The sequence below is a fragment of the Ictalurus punctatus genome, chromosome 19, assembly GCF_001660625.3.
Source record: "Ictalurus punctatus breed USDA103 chromosome 19, Coco_2.0, whole genome shotgun sequence".
NCBI classification, from domain to species: Eukaryota; Metazoa; Chordata; class Actinopteri; order Siluriformes; family Ictaluridae; genus Ictalurus; species Ictalurus punctatus.
Window position 1 is genome coordinate 14121178 of NC_030434.2, and position 16558 is coordinate 14137735.

Here is a 16558-nt window from a genome sequence, read left to right on the forward strand (position 1 = left end):
ACATTCGCGGCCTCGTTACATCGGCTCTATCTCAAATCGCTTCATGTTGAATGTATAGTGCACTACGTAGGCGCCATAAGTCGTAAGTTCTTATATTGCGTAGTGCACTTAGGTAGGGAGTTAGGAGTTGTATTGAAATTTAGTCCGTTTGTTTGTTAGCTAGCGGGCAGCGGTAAACACAGTTCTCTGAGCTAGTTACCTTTTTATAAACGCTTTGTGTTGGTTGTTTAGTGTTTGTAAACATTGAATACTGACACGCGGTTATTGTATGTCAAGTGTGTTTCGTCGGAATGAATTTCTCCTGGATATGTATATATATGTTTTTGTTTAATAATTAACGTTTGGCTTGCTAGCTTGCTGTCCGGTAATACAGCTAGAGTTAGCTATTTTGTTTAGTTATTATTTTCAGTGGTAACTGTACTTAGTTAGCTATGATAACGTTACTCATAAATACGAGTGTGCCTTTTTTAAAGCAGTAGTTAGTTACGTACAACGGTTTTCGGTGTCTTTTCTAAACAAGAGCAGGCTTCCATGATGACACCAGCATGCGACTGCTAAAGGCGACTCGAATCAGGATTTTTATTGTTCATATGCAGTACTGTTGTTAGGAAGCTGTAATATCCAACCACACGTTGTGCTTGAGACCATGGAGGAAAACGGAGAAACGATAGAATCGGACGATATCGTGATCATCGTGGAAAACGAGGCGGAGAGCAAGCCGATTCAAGAGGCCAAGCCGAAAGAGGAGGGCAGTCTGGGCCTGCTGGACATCTGTCCCCTGTGTAAGCTCAGTTTCCACAGCAGGGAGCCCAAACTGCTGCCCTGCCTGCACTCCTTCTGCAAAAGATGCCTTCCTTCTTCATCGAGGAGCCTGGCGTACACAGAGCAGGGCATCAACCACCAGATGCCAGCTGATGGACAAGGCAAGCCATGTATGATCACCTTATATCATCCTCATTATTCTGTGAACAACCCATGTTCAGGGTTTCTCTTCTTCTACCATCATCCTCATTATTCTGTGTCTGGCCCAGGTTCAGGGTTTCTCTGCTTCCACCATCATCCTGCTGAATTTATTTTTCATCTATTCATGACAATCTGGATCTGGTTTGTTAGAGCGAGAAAACCGTGGACCTTAGAGCAGGTCCAGCTGTGGTCCTGTATGGACTAAAGCTGGGTTCATGCTGTATGTTTCTGATAAAATTGCACGTTTTTAAATGATCCTAAACAGGAACAGTAAACCGTGTTTCTGAACGAACGGATCACCTGGTCTGTTAAAGCTGTCTTTACCCGGTATGATTTTTGGTCACAGGCAAAAAAAAACTATTTTTAAAAAAATAATTATTTGGCTTTAGAATATATAATGCTCATTGGTGGCTGATTTAAATGCCGTTGTGACCAAACGAATACAAGGTTGTGGGAGACGTTTTCGGTTAAAGCCGGTTTTAGACGTTTCAATTTCAGCAGTCTTCAAAGCTGATTACATGTCACGTTGGATGAGATGACCTGGAAAAATCTTTGACAAATTCTCTTAACAGATTTTGTGAAAATGTGTCCTTAATGTGAGATTATTCCTACTGCATGATGAAGATCCTCTAACGATATACCTGACGTTAAAGTGGATTGCTACGTTCTGCTTGAGTCATCAGTTGGCACAATCTGCAAATCTGCCAGGAGCGGGGTTGTGTAATCAGAAACATTCTGTAACCTTAACTTGATGTATGTAATAACGGCATCTTTTTGCCATTAGTCAGTCCCGCCTGAATTTTGTGAGTTCACGATCGAAGAAAAAAGCAATCTCCCAAATATTCAGAGGAGCTTGCAATTTTTCAAAATTACCTGCAGATTTTACACAGATTTGGGCAAATACACCTTACTGAAACTCGGGTTGATTTAATTAAAATTTGAGAGGTTGTACAGTCATCATGCCCACCTTCATATAAGTGTCTACCAGCATGCTTGCACAAAACATAGCATGCACTATATGACCTGTTGTGGACACCTGACCAGAGAAAGCACCAAGCTATCCTGACCAAATTTCAGACAGGACCTCGGAGGATAGCAGTGTTATTGCCATTTTTCCATTAACTGAATTAAAGTTATTTTCCAGTTCATGTTGCAGTGAGAGACTAATGTTATCCGTTTGCATTCAGCAGTGAATGTGATCCGATGCCCAGTTTGTCATCAAGAGTGCATGGAAGTCGAGGTCTTGGATAACTTCTTTGCCAAGGACACTATGGAGGTTCCAAGCAGCACCGTAGAGAAGACCAGTCAGGTACTTGTATGGAAATGCTCTGTTGTGGCTGAGATTAGAAACTGGCTATTAAGAATATTAGGGCCTGTAAAGGATCACCACATGATGTACCTTTTTGTTTTTTTTCCATCTTCTTTGATCTAGACTGGGCGGTTAGATATTTTTCATTCAATTCGGTTTATTTATATATTACTTTTAACAATAGCCAGTGTCACATAGCAGCTTTACTGAACTCCACATATATATCTAGATCACTAATGAGCAAGCCATGAGGCAAAAGTCACGAGGAAAAACTCCCTGAGACGACTTGAGGAAGAAACCTTGAGTGAAACCAGACACAAAAGTGAACAGCTCCTCTTCCGGGTGACATCAGATAGTGTGATTATGAGTCGTTACTCTGTAATAACTGTATGCTGTAAAGTCAGACAGTACTAGGTATTTTGAAAGGATCTTCAGTATGAGCAACTGGGTCTTTTATTATTTTCATTGGGGTTTTTGGCTTTGAAATGTCATTGAAATAGTAAACAAAATCAGTCAAAGGCAGAAATCACTTCAGCACCTTGCTATAGCGAGTAGTCGCACATCATTGGTTACAATTTAATGTTGTTTGTCATGGCGGCGCATATCCCAAGAGGCCGTACTGCATCACAAACTAAATTTAGTAACACCGTATCCTTAAATTCTAAGAATGTTACTTCTCAAACTATTGCGTGTCTTTTTATTGTCGTAGTATCTGCCCTGGAGTGAGATGTTCCCTCACGCCCAAACTGTCATAAACCATGTTGTCTTTCGACATCCTTACCCAAATAAAATGTGCAGGCCTATGTTTATTCTTTCATGTAATAATCGTTGAATATTTATTAGCTTGTCCTTCTCTTGAACATTTGTTTCTGTCTCTGTGCATGTAGGGCATGTGTAGTGGGGAGAAACTATTGCTAGTAAACTACTAAACCAGTTGTTTTGTTTTGCCTCAACACACAAAAAACACATACAAACACACAAATCCCTACACACATACAGTCAGGAGTGAGTATTAAATATGCCGTAATGTAATTCGTATATATCCAAGAACATTACATTGTATTAATTTACACTTATGGCATTTGGCAGATGCTCTTATACTAAGCGACTTACATTTATCTGATTCCTACAACTGTGCAGTTGAGGATTAAGGGCCTTGCTCAAGAGCCCAGCAGTGGAAGCATCGCAACGCTGGGTTTTGCCCTCATGACCTTCCAATCAGTAATCCAACATCTAAACCAGTGAGCTGCCACTGCATGCATTTCCTAATGATTATATGTAATTGTGTCACTCATAAATGATGGATGATCTGCATATAAAATGTATACACTGCATCGTAAAGAAACCATCATGGCATGCAGAATATCAATAATGCTTATAACAAGCATCAATAACATGAAAAATAATACAAAGAATTCACCTCAGAATCTAGAGTATCTAAGTGCAGTTATTAACTGAAGAATGGATGAGACTTAAACTGGACATAAACTGTCTTCAGTAAGTGCAATCTTTTCATTTCTGGCCAGCAGTCTCACACACTTTGCTTTGAATAAAAGCATAGCAGTTTCCCTGCGTGATGTCCTCAGTGTCTATGATCACGTGTGTACAGTAGCCATTTTTCCCCCCTCTGTTTTCATGTCAAACCATTTTCTTTTCATTTCACTTAATTCACATTTAATGAACCTTTTCTGTAATTCAGATCCAGATTTCCGCCTTTTCAAGGGAACATCGCAGTTTACCAAAACTCTCTATTAAACACCCTCCCACACACACACAATATACTATTAGTATTAATATTAGTACTAAAAAATTAATTAACTATGTACTAATATTACTTTTCCAGTAACGTTCAGTATGACGACTTTAAAAGTTTAAAACTTCAATGGACACCAATCAGTTAGCTCAGGTTTGCACGCTGCATGCGACACATCACAATGGATACATAACACATTTAATTTTATTTCTTCACTGGTTTAGTAAATGTAATGTCCAACAATCTGTACTTACAGATTATTATAAAGACACGTCACCACTGTGATCATGTAAAATTTGTTAATCTGTTTAGGTTTTTCACCCCCAATCTCTGTGACAATGAACCTTCATGAAATTTAGAACTTTCCTCTGGTTTTCAGTGCCAGGAAAAAAAATGTAAGCAAAGTTCTGAAATAAAAGAACTAGTGAGACCAATTTTAAGGAAATATTGCATAAAACAGTCTGTCTAGGGTATACTTTCAATTTGTTTGATCGCAGATCAAGAAACACTTCTGTAGATCTCAAACTCCACAATCTGGCAATGGACAAGATCTTGGCTTTACCAATACAAGTACAACTTTCTAAGAAAGATAGCTTGCAAAGTGGTGCTGCACGAGAGTGGCTATATACTTACTCTTATTTATGTTGTTCATTATTGAAATCACAATGATTTCTTACAAACATTCAGTTTAGGAACAGATCAGGTTTTTCATTTTAAATATACAGTACAATGTGTTTTGTCAAATGCGTAGTTAAACGAGGAGTACAGTCAAAATAATTGCCAGCACCGTGCACAGTTGTGGCTGTCGTAGGATATTGTAGCCTACTTTGGCTAATATGTTTTGCATGTGTAGCTGAATCAAAGTCATTTGTAAAAAGTAGGCAGTCCTGCAGTATGACTGAGAAATGATATGGGTATGTGACACGGTATACAGCATCGCATGAAAAAACCTCGTACATCAGCGCAGGCTTTTATTCTACAGGACAAATGCAATACTGTTCCACTTGTCGCATCTCAGAAACACCTCTGTTCAAGCGCATTTTATTGCAATACCTGCTGATGTTGCGTTTGTCCTCTTTTTGCTTGCAGCTGTGTATGAGCTGCGACGACAACACAGAGGCAACTGGTTTCTGTGTGGAGTGTGTGGAATTCCTGTGTGTCACCTGCATTGAGGCTCATCAGCGTGTAAAGTTCACCAGAGATCATACGATCAGACAAATGGAGGAGATGTCTTCAGGTAACTGAACTGCCTTCATAAATGCAGAATGGAATGAGAGCATGAAGATAATAAAATGATGCAAATGAAGAAGCTGAGTTGTACTTTATTTCAGGAATAAAGCATGGTATGGTGTGCGGTGATAGGTAAATAATAACTGCTGGTGTTTTGTGATGCGAATTGAAGCGCTATTACCACCCCAAACCCATTTATAACATAATGTTTAATGTTAGTTAAGTTAGTTCCTGCTATCAGCTACATTATATCAGCTATAAACATCACCATCCCCCATTTTAAATCCTTCTTGAAGTTAAAAGGACAAAAACGCAGCTTATCACATCACATGTTCAAAGTTTGACATTCATTTATTTTTACAGATTTTATTGAACTAAAATATGTTTCTCTTTTGCATCTCAACCACGAATAAACTTTTAGTAGGTTTAAACCTGTTTACCCCCAAAAGTGGAAAAAAAATAGTTTTACATGTTAAAAAATCCACTTGTGGACATTTTGACTGCTCGTGTGTTTCACTACAGCACCTAACTATTCAACAGCTTGATCAAAATCCAGCAAGTAAAGTTCTGGCAGACAGCCTAGGCAAGATTAAAAAGTTAAATAAAAAAAAAAAGTCCGTGCAATTCTGGTGAAATCTATTGTTGCTTTCTTAAAGTCGAGCTGTCAAAATGTATTATAGGCAGAAAAATTAAATCTTGGCCTAAAGGGGGTTGTTGTTGTTTTTTTGTTTGTTTGTTTTTTTGTTTGTTTGTTTGTTTCTTTGCCTGAATTCACCACAGCCAACAGTCCAACAGGTTTTCCCAAACTGCCACACACACACACACACACACACACACACACATACACACATGCATTTGATTACTGTTCGTTCCCCTTGTGGCTCTAAACATTATTATTTTTTGTTAACAGAAGCAATGGGTGCTTCCACACAGAAACCGGTTTTCTGTGATATCCACAAGCAAGAGCCTCTGAAACTGTTTTGTGAAACATGTGACCGTCTCACCTGCCGAGACTGTCAGTTACTCAAGCACAAGGACCATAAGTAATTATTCCAGTATTCCTTGTTATTTCAGTTACATATTTTACAAAGTTATGCTTTTTAAATATGACTGTTGACTTGCGTCACCTTGCAGCTACCAGTTTCTGGAGGATGCATATAGAAACCACAGGGAACACCTAGAGAAGATGACAGGCCAACTTCAGGAAAAAAGGAAGGCCATTGGGGAGGTGTCTGACACGATAAACAATGGGTTAAGTACATTTTCCAAAATACATCTATGTGCCGTGAAATGACACACAATGTTTCTTTTGTAAGCTCAGTCATGTGAAACAGTCATGATTATTGTTTATCTTCTTTTTCTACAGTCTTCAGCAAGTGGATGAAAACCGCAAGACTGTCACCAATGAGATTAAAAAGGCCATCTGCAATCTAATTATGGAAATAAACAGAAAAGGGAAGCTCTTAATCAACCAGCTTGAGGTACTAGCTAAATATTTATTGAAGCAATTTATGTAATACTTAATCTGTATACACTGTGTCTGTAATGTATATATGATTACCATGAACAAGAATTTTCACCAGTACTGAGAAGAAGTAAAAGACCCCTGTATACTCAAAACTCACTTGGCACTTTTTGAAACCAGTCACAGATTTAAAATGTGACTGTGTAACAAGTGCACAAATACAACCTTCATGCTCTCTTGGGATTAGAGCATGTATGAGACAAAGTCTTACTGAAGCTGTTCTTGTGTAGTTTTATCCAATTTTCCTTCAGTAGAAAAATAAAGTAAAAAATTATTTCCTATCCAGTTCAGCTTTCCAGAAAGTCCGGGGTATCTGTATGGTCAGGCACAAACTCAATACTTTGGTAATGGATAACCACAAATGATTCCAGTAGTCCCAGCTCTGATGGCATGTATTATACAGATTTACTACTGACTGAAGAATTCATAAAAAGGATTTTAAAAAATTGCATAAGTATTTGCTTACCTCACAACTGACTGGACCTTACTTTCAAAGTAATTTGTTTTCTGTCCTTTTTCTGTTCTTGCTATTGGTAATCACATGTATGCTACATATGAGGTAGACACAGATTAGGTTTAAAACAGTTAGAGTATTAATTTTAGAAGAGTTAGTGCAATGTTAGTTTATAATTGTGTCCACTTAGGCGCTGACAAAAGATCATGAAATGGTGCTGAAGAAACAGCAGGAAGACATCTCCTCCCTCACCAAGCATCTTGATCATGTGATTAGCTTCACAAAGTGGGCAACGGCCAGTAACAGTGGCACTGCACTCCTGTACTGTAAACGGCTGGTAAGAGACTTCCAACTTAGTCAGGCATGAATACTCTGTATTAATTTTCTCATAGTGAGGTTACTGATGGAGTGATTTCTTCTATTTTCAGATCTTGTATCAAATCCAGTACCTTCTCCGAGCAAAGTGTAATACCTCCTACGTTCCTCAGAGTTCAGTTCGCTTCCAGTGCCGGGCTGCTTTTTGGGCTTCAAATGTTGACCTTGGTAAGACTGAAATAATTTATCATGGTAACCCTACTGACACAATTTTTGGACTTCATTCTTGTGAGCCAACAGAAAGCAGGACTTTGATCTCTGGTCTGTAAAAAAAACAAAAACAAAACAAAAAAAAAACGGGGGAGTTGTTTATTATTATGTAGCAGTCACGGCTATTGTTGTTGTTTTTTTTTGTTGTTGTTTTTTTGGGGCTGTTACTTGGTACACATCTAGAAAAAGAAAAAATAGCTAGTTATTGCCACCACTACACTCTATAATCAAGCCCATTAGATACATACTGATGTGTGCAACTCCTTACTATGGGTTGTATAGCCTATGCAAAAAGATGGAATGTGCTAAAATAAAATAAAAAAATATTTTGCATTATTGTATCAACAAACAAATTATGTGGTGTTTGTCACCATTTAAGATATTTTCCATTGAGGTCAGTAATAAAAGTGTAAAGACTTATTTTTTAAACTGTGTTGATACTTGGATATTGAGTATAAAAATATTTTTATAATAAGGCTGTTGATCAAAATTTTGCTGTCTTGATAAATTTCAATTGCAGTTAAATGTCAGTTTAACAGCATTTGTGTGGAGCTGTCCTGTCCACCAGCATTAAGTTGTAGCGGTAAAATTCAGAATTTTCTCTCGTGCTTAGTTGCATTTTGTGTTAGCAATGTTGCCGTTTAGTGCTCGTCTTCAAGCATGTTCTGCCAAATTATGTTGCATGAGCATTTCCAAAAGATGTGTTTGCTGTATTCATGTCTAATAGAAAACATGTTAGCAAGCACCCTAACAGTTTGGTATGTATTGTTTGAAAGAAAAGACTCACCCAGCAGATGAGGGTAAAAAAAAACCCAACATAATTCTTTGGAATTATATCAGGATGTAATCAGGAACCGAACATCACATGCAAAACATTTTGTACTCAAACTCTAAAAGAGACTAATTTTACAGTAATAGTAGTGACATTGCAAGGTGCATCAATTAGTATGTTAACTTTGTAGTTGCTTATGGTCACCAGTGTAATCCTAAAAATAAGGACAGGAATTGCAAGCTTTCAGTGAATATTTTTCCTTCAGGTTCCCTGGTGGTAGAGAAAAGCTCAGCTCGGCAGCCAAGTGGCCCCCAACCATTTCCCTTCCAGCAGATGAACCCTGGCCCCAGAGGTGAGGGACCCCCTTTGGCCCTCACAGGATCTCAGGCTCAGCAGCACAGGCAGAGCACACTGGCCCAGCTGCAAATGCAGGTTGAGAAACTCTCTCAGCAGCCGAGCCGACACGTATCTCCCAGTCACTGGTCTTGGGGGATGCGCCCTCCTGGGCAGGCACCATCCTCTAGACCAATGCAGGGAGGATCACCTTCCCAGAATTTAACCGGCATGCCCCAGCAGGCTTGGAGGTATGGCAACCCGCACATTAATACTAGAAGTCCCCCGACTCTGATTCAGAACTCCAGCATCCCACAACAGGTAAAGGTGTGAGGAAGCTCCAATACTCCAATACTTCTTTTAACTTAATGATGAGGCTCTGATATTTTTCATCCAGTAATAAGATGGCACACAGGACCTTTTTATTTGTATGTCCCAGAGCTGCATTGTGTTTGCTTTTCTAGTTGTATGGTGTAAATTAAGTAAAGTACACTAATTGCAGTATATAAAATATCCACGTGTGATGTAGTGATAAGCTAAACCATACATATCTTTTTTCAGACCTTGAGGGGTCTCATCAACAGTCCTAACTTCCCTCCTAAACCTATGGAAGTGCTGCAAGGACCCTCTCGTTACTCCCAGAATGCACCTCTCCAAAACACTGGTCCACTCACATCTCAGGCCTCTTACATGCAGGTAGATGGGGTTGTTAGGGTTTCAGTCTGCAAGTCATGGTTATGTGTCGCTTGGGTAAAAGTAAAACAGCTAAAGACCCACCTCTTCCATGAACACCTAACCAACTCATAATTTAAAAAAAAAAAACAAACAAACAAAAAAAAAAATTCACTTACACCTCTACTCTGCACTTTGCTTCTTCTGGAATTCAATTAATGGATCTTGTATGGTAGCACTTCTTGTATTGTTTTCTGCTTGATATATCGCTTTGCTTGTATCTTTCTCATTTTTAAGTCGCTTTGGATAAAAGCGTCTGCTAAGTGAATAAATGTAAATGTAATGTAAGTTGCTAATTTTCATGTTGCAATATTTTACAGAGAACCATGATGGAAGCCACATACCTCAGCAGGAGAAGTGACCCTACAATTTCCTTGTCACTGTCTGGCCCTAGGGCTAGTTTTGTTCACACTCTGCCCCCCACTGTGCCAGACAAAAGTGGTGTGTATGATAATAAAAGCTTGGAAATGGGAGTCTTGATATATAGACTGAAATTGTTATTTTAAGCTTGGACATAGAACACTTTTTTGAATACACAACACAGATTTTCACACACAAAAAACTCTGCTTCTCATTACTCTACTTGTAACATGTTGAAGAACGAAACTGAACACAACAAGTGTGCATGTCTGCCACTACTTTTACTTTGTTTACCTCCTGTATTAATTGTGTTTGCCGTTTTCCTTATCTATTGATTGGATTAAATCACATTTGAGTTATTAACTCTACAATGAAATGTTTGATAAGCAACAACTCTGACTGAATGATGACTGATTCTTTATGTCTGGATTGGGTGGCCATGAGATAAAAAAAAAAAAAAGTCTTCTCATACAGAGTCTTCTCGGTGCTAACAGTCAGCTTTGACCACTTTAAATATTTGCACACTAGGATGAATTGTGAATCATTGTTATAATTGGAGTATAAGTTTTAACCAAGGGTTTCTTTCTTTTTTTTTTTTTTTTTTTTTTTTTTTTTTTAAAGTGAGTGAAGATGAATGAACATTCTTGCAATTAATAACATGTACATTTGCTCCTTAGCTCCAGTAAGACAGATTTCTCCTATGTCTGCTCCTACCTCATCAGAAGCAAGGACAGGGTACTGTTGCATTATACATATTATCTGCCTTTCTCAAGAACTTAGTTTTTTTCTGTGCTTGCTCAGTACCTTATGTCCTTGCATTCCTTTTATTCCATTTTAGGGCCGGTCCATGGAAGCGTTCAGAGCCTCCAGCGAGTGGGCCATCGAGCCTCACGACTAAGAGAAGGAGAAAGTCCTCTCCAGGGCCTGTCATTGTAATCAAGGATGAGCCTGAGGATGATGATGAAGTTCGGTTTGTAAGTATCTATGTTGTATCTGCTTGCGGTTATGCAGTGAATAATTGGGTCTAATGAATCAAGCATGTTCGATGACTCTTCCATACCTTTTGTGTGTTGTGTGTCAGGTCCAGACCTCTACCAAAGCTAGTCTTCCAGACAGCACAGGTGTGCAGTCTCAGACTCAACAGCAGGAGTCACCTCCCACAGAAGAGCAGCAGACAGAGAAAAGCCCTGAACCTGAGGAGGACCCTAATGAGGACTGGTGTGCTGTGTGCCAGAATGGAGGAGAGCTGCTCTGCTGTGACAAATGTCCCAAAGTCTTCCATCTCGGCTGTCATATTCCCACTCTCAATGCATCACCAAGGTAAGCAAGTTTGATTTTGCTTTGCCAGTATGCATACATGAATGTCTCCATCAGGGCTGACAAACAAACATGTCACAGGTCAGGACCGGCCTGAGAAATGTTCTAATCCGGCCCGCCAAATGAATTTAGAATCTGTGTTTTAGATTGAAATCTGCATAATTACGTTTACTCCATTAAGGGACAAAATGGAGCAATAAACTCAGGGCCAGAAATTCAGCAAACTAAAAATTTGGAGCGTTTCCATATTTTCAGGTTACAGGGGTGAACACTTGTGCTAAAGACAACTTGTTCCAAATTTTAACTGGGAAAATAATGTGCAAACTATATTGATTCCCCGTCTAGCCCACTTAACATTAGAATAAGTGTAATGTGGACCATTACATAAGATTTGTTTAACATCCCTACTCTGTACCAAGAATTCATCTCACACTGAGATGCATTCATTAAAGTAAAATGTGCAGTACAATGTGCAATACGTTTCAAATGGTACATGCAGCAAACAGTAATTTTCTTTATTTAAAAAAAAATGTTTATTTATAAAAAAAGAAGAGAATATTAACCCTGAAAATGAGAATAATAACAGTTTTACAATTCACAGCAGCTGCTTCTAGTTAGTTTGTAAATTAAAAAAAAAAACATTTTATACTATCCATGATATCTCAGAAAAGCATGTTGACAGAATATAATATCGATTAATGATAAATTATCATATTCAGCCCTAGTCAGAACTCTGTGTAAGCCACTCTGAAATGCAGTCAGTTATACTGAATTCCCAGTGCATCACTGAAAAAAAAAATTTTTTCTTTTTTTTTTTCTTTCCCCTCTCTCTCCAGATGTGTCTGTGGTGGGCATTTCTCATACATCACCGATCACTAAATTAAAATATATTAACATTCACATTCGAATTAAATTATTTTTTTATATATTTATATATATATATATATATATATATATATATATATATATATATATATACCTCAATACTATACCAGTGACCACTGAACACGGACGCATTTCTTTGGGAACGTTTAACTAACCCTAGACGTGTCAGGATAGAGGTCTATAGAGGTCAAGCAGTATAAAGTATAATCAAAGTAACTTTTCATTTTGCATATTTTCTGAATGTCTAATGAAAATTATCATGTGTATAACATTTCGCAATTACAATTATATGTGACATGAAATCCATACATTATGTAACAACTCACCCAATTTTTTACATTGTAGAGCTTTTGCTTTTCAGCCTTGGATAAACCATAACTAGAAACTACTCTTGGAGAATCCTTGTTTTGACTACTGTAAGACTATATTTAGAAAATATGGTTGATTGCCTGCCTGTGATGTTTTGTCTGCAGTGGTGAATGGTACTGCACATTCTGCCGTGACCTGAACTCCCCTGAAATGGAGTATGACATTGATGGTGGCGGGGAGTCAAAAAACGTGAAGCCGGATCCTGATTCAGTTACCTTCACACCTGTGGATAGACGAGTATGGTCAACTATTTTATATTAATTTATAAACTAATGTAGTCTGAGTTTTGGTTTCAGACACAGCTGAACTATTCGGTGCTCTCTTCTTCATTGCAATTGCATTTATTCTTATCAAACAGAAATGTGAGAGACTGTTACTTCGCATCTACTGCAATGAACTCAGTACTGATTTCCAGGAGCCTGTAACACCATCGGTAAGTTTATCCATACTCTTAAAGCCATGACGTGTACATGTACACATAGATGAGGCACTCTTATAGGCTTACAGAAACTCCAAATTAGCCATACAGTTGACCAACTGAAGTGTTTGGTAACAAACTTGCATGTGTCCGATATGCAGTCCATGCCAGAATACAACGAGATTATAAAAACCCCAATGGACTTGTCTAAAGTGAGGAGCAAAATGGAGGGCAAGGAGAGTCCCAGTTACAGGAGCACAGAAGACTTTGTGGCAGACATGAGGCTAATTTTCAAAAACTGTGCTACTTTCCACAAGGTATGATTATGCTTCTTATTTGACATGATATTTGAGGTGATATGTAATGTGCACTTTTCAGCAGGTATGGGGGAAAAATGATTGGTTCTGAGAGATTCTTGAAATATCTCAGAATACAGTGCCCTACACTCATATTGGCACCCTTGGTAAATATGAGCAAAGAACGCTGTGAAAAATTGTCTTTATTGTTTAATCTTTTGTTCAAATAATTCACAAAAATACTCTGCTCTCATGGTTATCAAATAATTGCGAACAAAACACAGGTTTATCCAAAACAATAGCTTTGTTAAATATGTGTGTGCAACAATTATTGGCACCCCTACAAATTCATATGACAGAAATATATTTGAAGTATACTCCCATTGATATTTTTTTTTTTTAGTACACCTGGATGACTAGGAACAGGGCATTGTTCAACCATGACTTCCTGTTTCACATGGGTATAAATATGAGGTAACACATAGGCCAAATTCCCTTAGTCATTCATAACAATGGGTAAGACCAAGGAATATAGCTGTGATGTGCAACAAAAGGTTGTTGAGCTTCAGAAAATGGGAAGTGGCTATAAGAAATAGCACAAGCATTGAAAATGCCCATTTCCACAGGGCAATAATTAAGAAGTTCCAGTCAACTGGAGATGTTATGAAACAACCTGGAATTGGACTTGTTTCTATATTGTCTCAAATCACTGTGAAGAGGATGGTTTGAGTGGCCAAAATATCTCCAAGGATCACAGCTAGAGAATTGCAGAAATTAGTTGTATCTTGGGGTCAGAAAGTCTCCAAAACTACAATCCTAAGTCACCTTCATCACCACAAGTTGTTTGGAAGGGTTTCAAGAAAAAAAGCCTCTACTCTCATCCAAAAACAAACTCAAGCGTCTTCAATTTTTCAGACCCTGCTGGAATTTCAAATGGGATCGGGTTCTATGGTCAGATGAAACCAAAATAGAGCTTTTTGGCAATAAATACCAGAGGTGGTTTTGGAGCACACAGAGAGGTAGCCATATGGAAAAGTACCTCATGCCCACGGTTAAATATGGGGGTGGCTCTTTAATGTTTTGGGGTTGTTTTTCTGCCAGAGGACCTGGACATTTTGTTAGGATTTATGGCACCATGGACTCTATCTAATATCAACACATTAAATGAAAACCTCACTGCCTCTGCCTGAAAGCTTAAAATGAGCCATGGTTGGATCAACAACAAAATAAACACAAAAATACTGACCACAAAATCAAGGTCCTGCCATGGCCTTCACAGTGCCCTGACTTGACACCCATACAAGACCTAGACTAAAAGGATGCCAATAATTGTTGCACACACACATTTAACATGGATAACCTTTTTAAAAATAAATAAATAAATAAATAAACCTGTGTTGTGTTTATTATTTCTTGATATCCATGAGAGCAGAGTATTTTGGTGATTTTTTTGATTATTTTTTTTAAACAAAAGATTAAACAATAAAGGCAAATTTTCACAGCCTTTTTTGCTCATTTGCTCACTACGGGTGCCAATATTAGTGGAGGGCACTGTATGTCACAACTGAACTTATATAAGCTTCTTTTTACTGGGGGGAAAACCCCCACTACAGACTCCTGCTGTCCAGTGTCTTTAACACGGTCATTGAATTGTAATTACTTTCAGAATAAATCACAGAAGTTGACTGATATGATGATAAAATTGAATTATTATTGTTGCATGTATGTTTGTGTGCGCATTGTTTTAGGAGGACACAGAGATGTCCAGTGTCGGAGCTAATCTGGAGAGTTATTTTGAAGAGCAGCTGAAACTCTTGTATCCAGATCGGACCTTTCCAGATGTAAAGGCGGAGGAACCTGCTCCAGAACCTGAACCTGCACCTGCACCTGCACCTGCACCAGCCGCTCCATCACCGAAAGATACAGCAGAAGCAGCAACTCAGTCACCAAAAACACACTCATCAGAAGCCCCTGCAGCAAAGGAGGATGTGGAAGCTCCTAATAAAAGCCCTCCAAAGGAGGAACCTCAGTTGGATGAAACCGTGGAAAACACTGAGGGAACAGAGAAACCACAGGAAAGTTGTACTCCTGAAAATACACCCAAGGAAGACAATAATAAAGATCAGAATGGGTGATCAGTGCCACCCCCCCCCCCCTTCTTTCTCTCTCTCTTTCTTTTTTTTCGCTCTTTTTTTCCCCTTCTTTCTCTCTTTCTTTCTTTCTTCCCCTCCCTCTCCATGGACACTTGGAGTGCTTACCACATCACGGTGTATTAATTCTGCAATAATAAGAATATTGCATACAAAATGGTTAAAAAGAGCAATACAGCTCATTAGGGTATGTAAAATAGGCACAATAAATGCAGATGTAAAAATAAGTAAATGATTTTGTTTATTGAAATACAGGATTACTTTGACACATGCAAAATTGCATATGTTATTTGTGCTTCTAAAACATGAATGATTGATTTGCTTTATATATTTATTTGTCTTGTTCCCAGGTTTAATTTGGTGCTCCAGAGATGAGCATGCTTAGAAATAAATTCAATGAACTCTTGAGCTCTGTGTTGCTTTTTTATTATTATTATTTTTAATCCCAAAGGCGGTCTATTCTTTTCATTTACACATGAAAATATTAACCCATGATCTTCACGCCATACAAGCGGTAAATCAAACTGGGACGCAGCCACCCCCTAGTGGCGCGCGAAGGAATTACAGGGTGAGATGGACAAAACCCCGAAAGATATAGTAGGCCAGGGGTTACCAAACTTTTCCAGGGCAAGGCCCCCCAAATGGCACTAACATTTGACCGAGGCCCCCCTTTTGCAAGATGTCTTTAAAACACAGTAAAAATACAGACTTCTGAATATATCCCCCCCTTTTTATTTATTTATTAATAATGACATCTTTACATTACATTACATTAGGATTTGATTGTGTGGTTGTCTGAGAGTGAGAAAGAGAAATCATACTAGTGGGAGGGATAGGCACACCAAATTGTTGAGGCCCCCTGGGTGCCCCCTGGTGGCCCCCTATTGAAAACCACTGCAGTAGGCTATGCCAATCATGATGAAAACAAACCAAAAAAGATTGAATAGGCCTTCAGCGGAGTTTCAAATCAAACACTGTACGAGCTCTTTTAATGCTAGTTAGAATTGGACAGTGATTTGAAAACTCTGCCTTGCTTTTCTGTGAACATTCAGGGTTTCAAGAGGAGTATTAGACAAGTGATTTGTAATAGGATTATCTTGAAAATGT

The 16558-nt window shown here is 38.4% G+C and overlaps 1 protein-coding gene across 6 annotated transcripts; it reads left to right on the plus strand.

Moving 5' to 3' along the window:
- Positions 1–125: 125 nt before the first annotated feature.
- Positions 126–15859, plus strand: trim24 (tripartite motif containing 24). 6 transcript variants are annotated; one of them, XM_017494486.2, is made up of 18 exons: positions 126–932; positions 2151–2272; positions 5115–5262; positions 6166–6298; positions 6390–6506; positions 6622–6736; positions 7425–7571; positions 7663–7777; positions 8857–9251; positions 9486–9620; positions 9977–10097; positions 10694–10751; positions 10855–10990; positions 11098–11336; positions 12692–12824; positions 12946–13020; positions 13167–13322; positions 15050–15859. In XM_017494486.2, the coding sequence occupies exons 1-18, from the start codon at positions 647–649 to the stop codon at positions 15434–15436; spliced, it is 3018 nt and encodes a 1005-aa protein (XP_017349975.1). In that variant the 5' UTR covers positions 126–646; the 3' UTR covers positions 15437–15859. The 6 variants fall into 6 exon arrangements, with proteins under 6 accessions (XP_017349975.1, XP_017349977.1, XP_017349976.1 ...); XM_017494488.2 differs by having other exon boundaries at positions 8857–9245; XM_017494487.2 differs by having other exon boundaries at positions 2154–2272.
- Positions 15860–16558: the final 699 nt, after the last annotated feature.

Coding starts and splice junctions, on each gene's coding strand:
- trim24 (XM_017494486.2), top strand. CDS start 647: ATGGAGGAAAACGGAGAAACGATAGAATCGGACGATATCGTGATCATC. Junction 9,252..9,485: donor GCATCCCACAACAGGTAAAG/GTGTGAGGAAGC, acceptor ATCTTTTTTCAG/ACCTTGAGGGGTCTCATCAA. Junction 9,621..9,976: donor CTCAGGCCTCTTACATGCAG/GTAGATGGGGTT, acceptor AATATTTTACAG/AGAACCATGATGGAAGCCAC.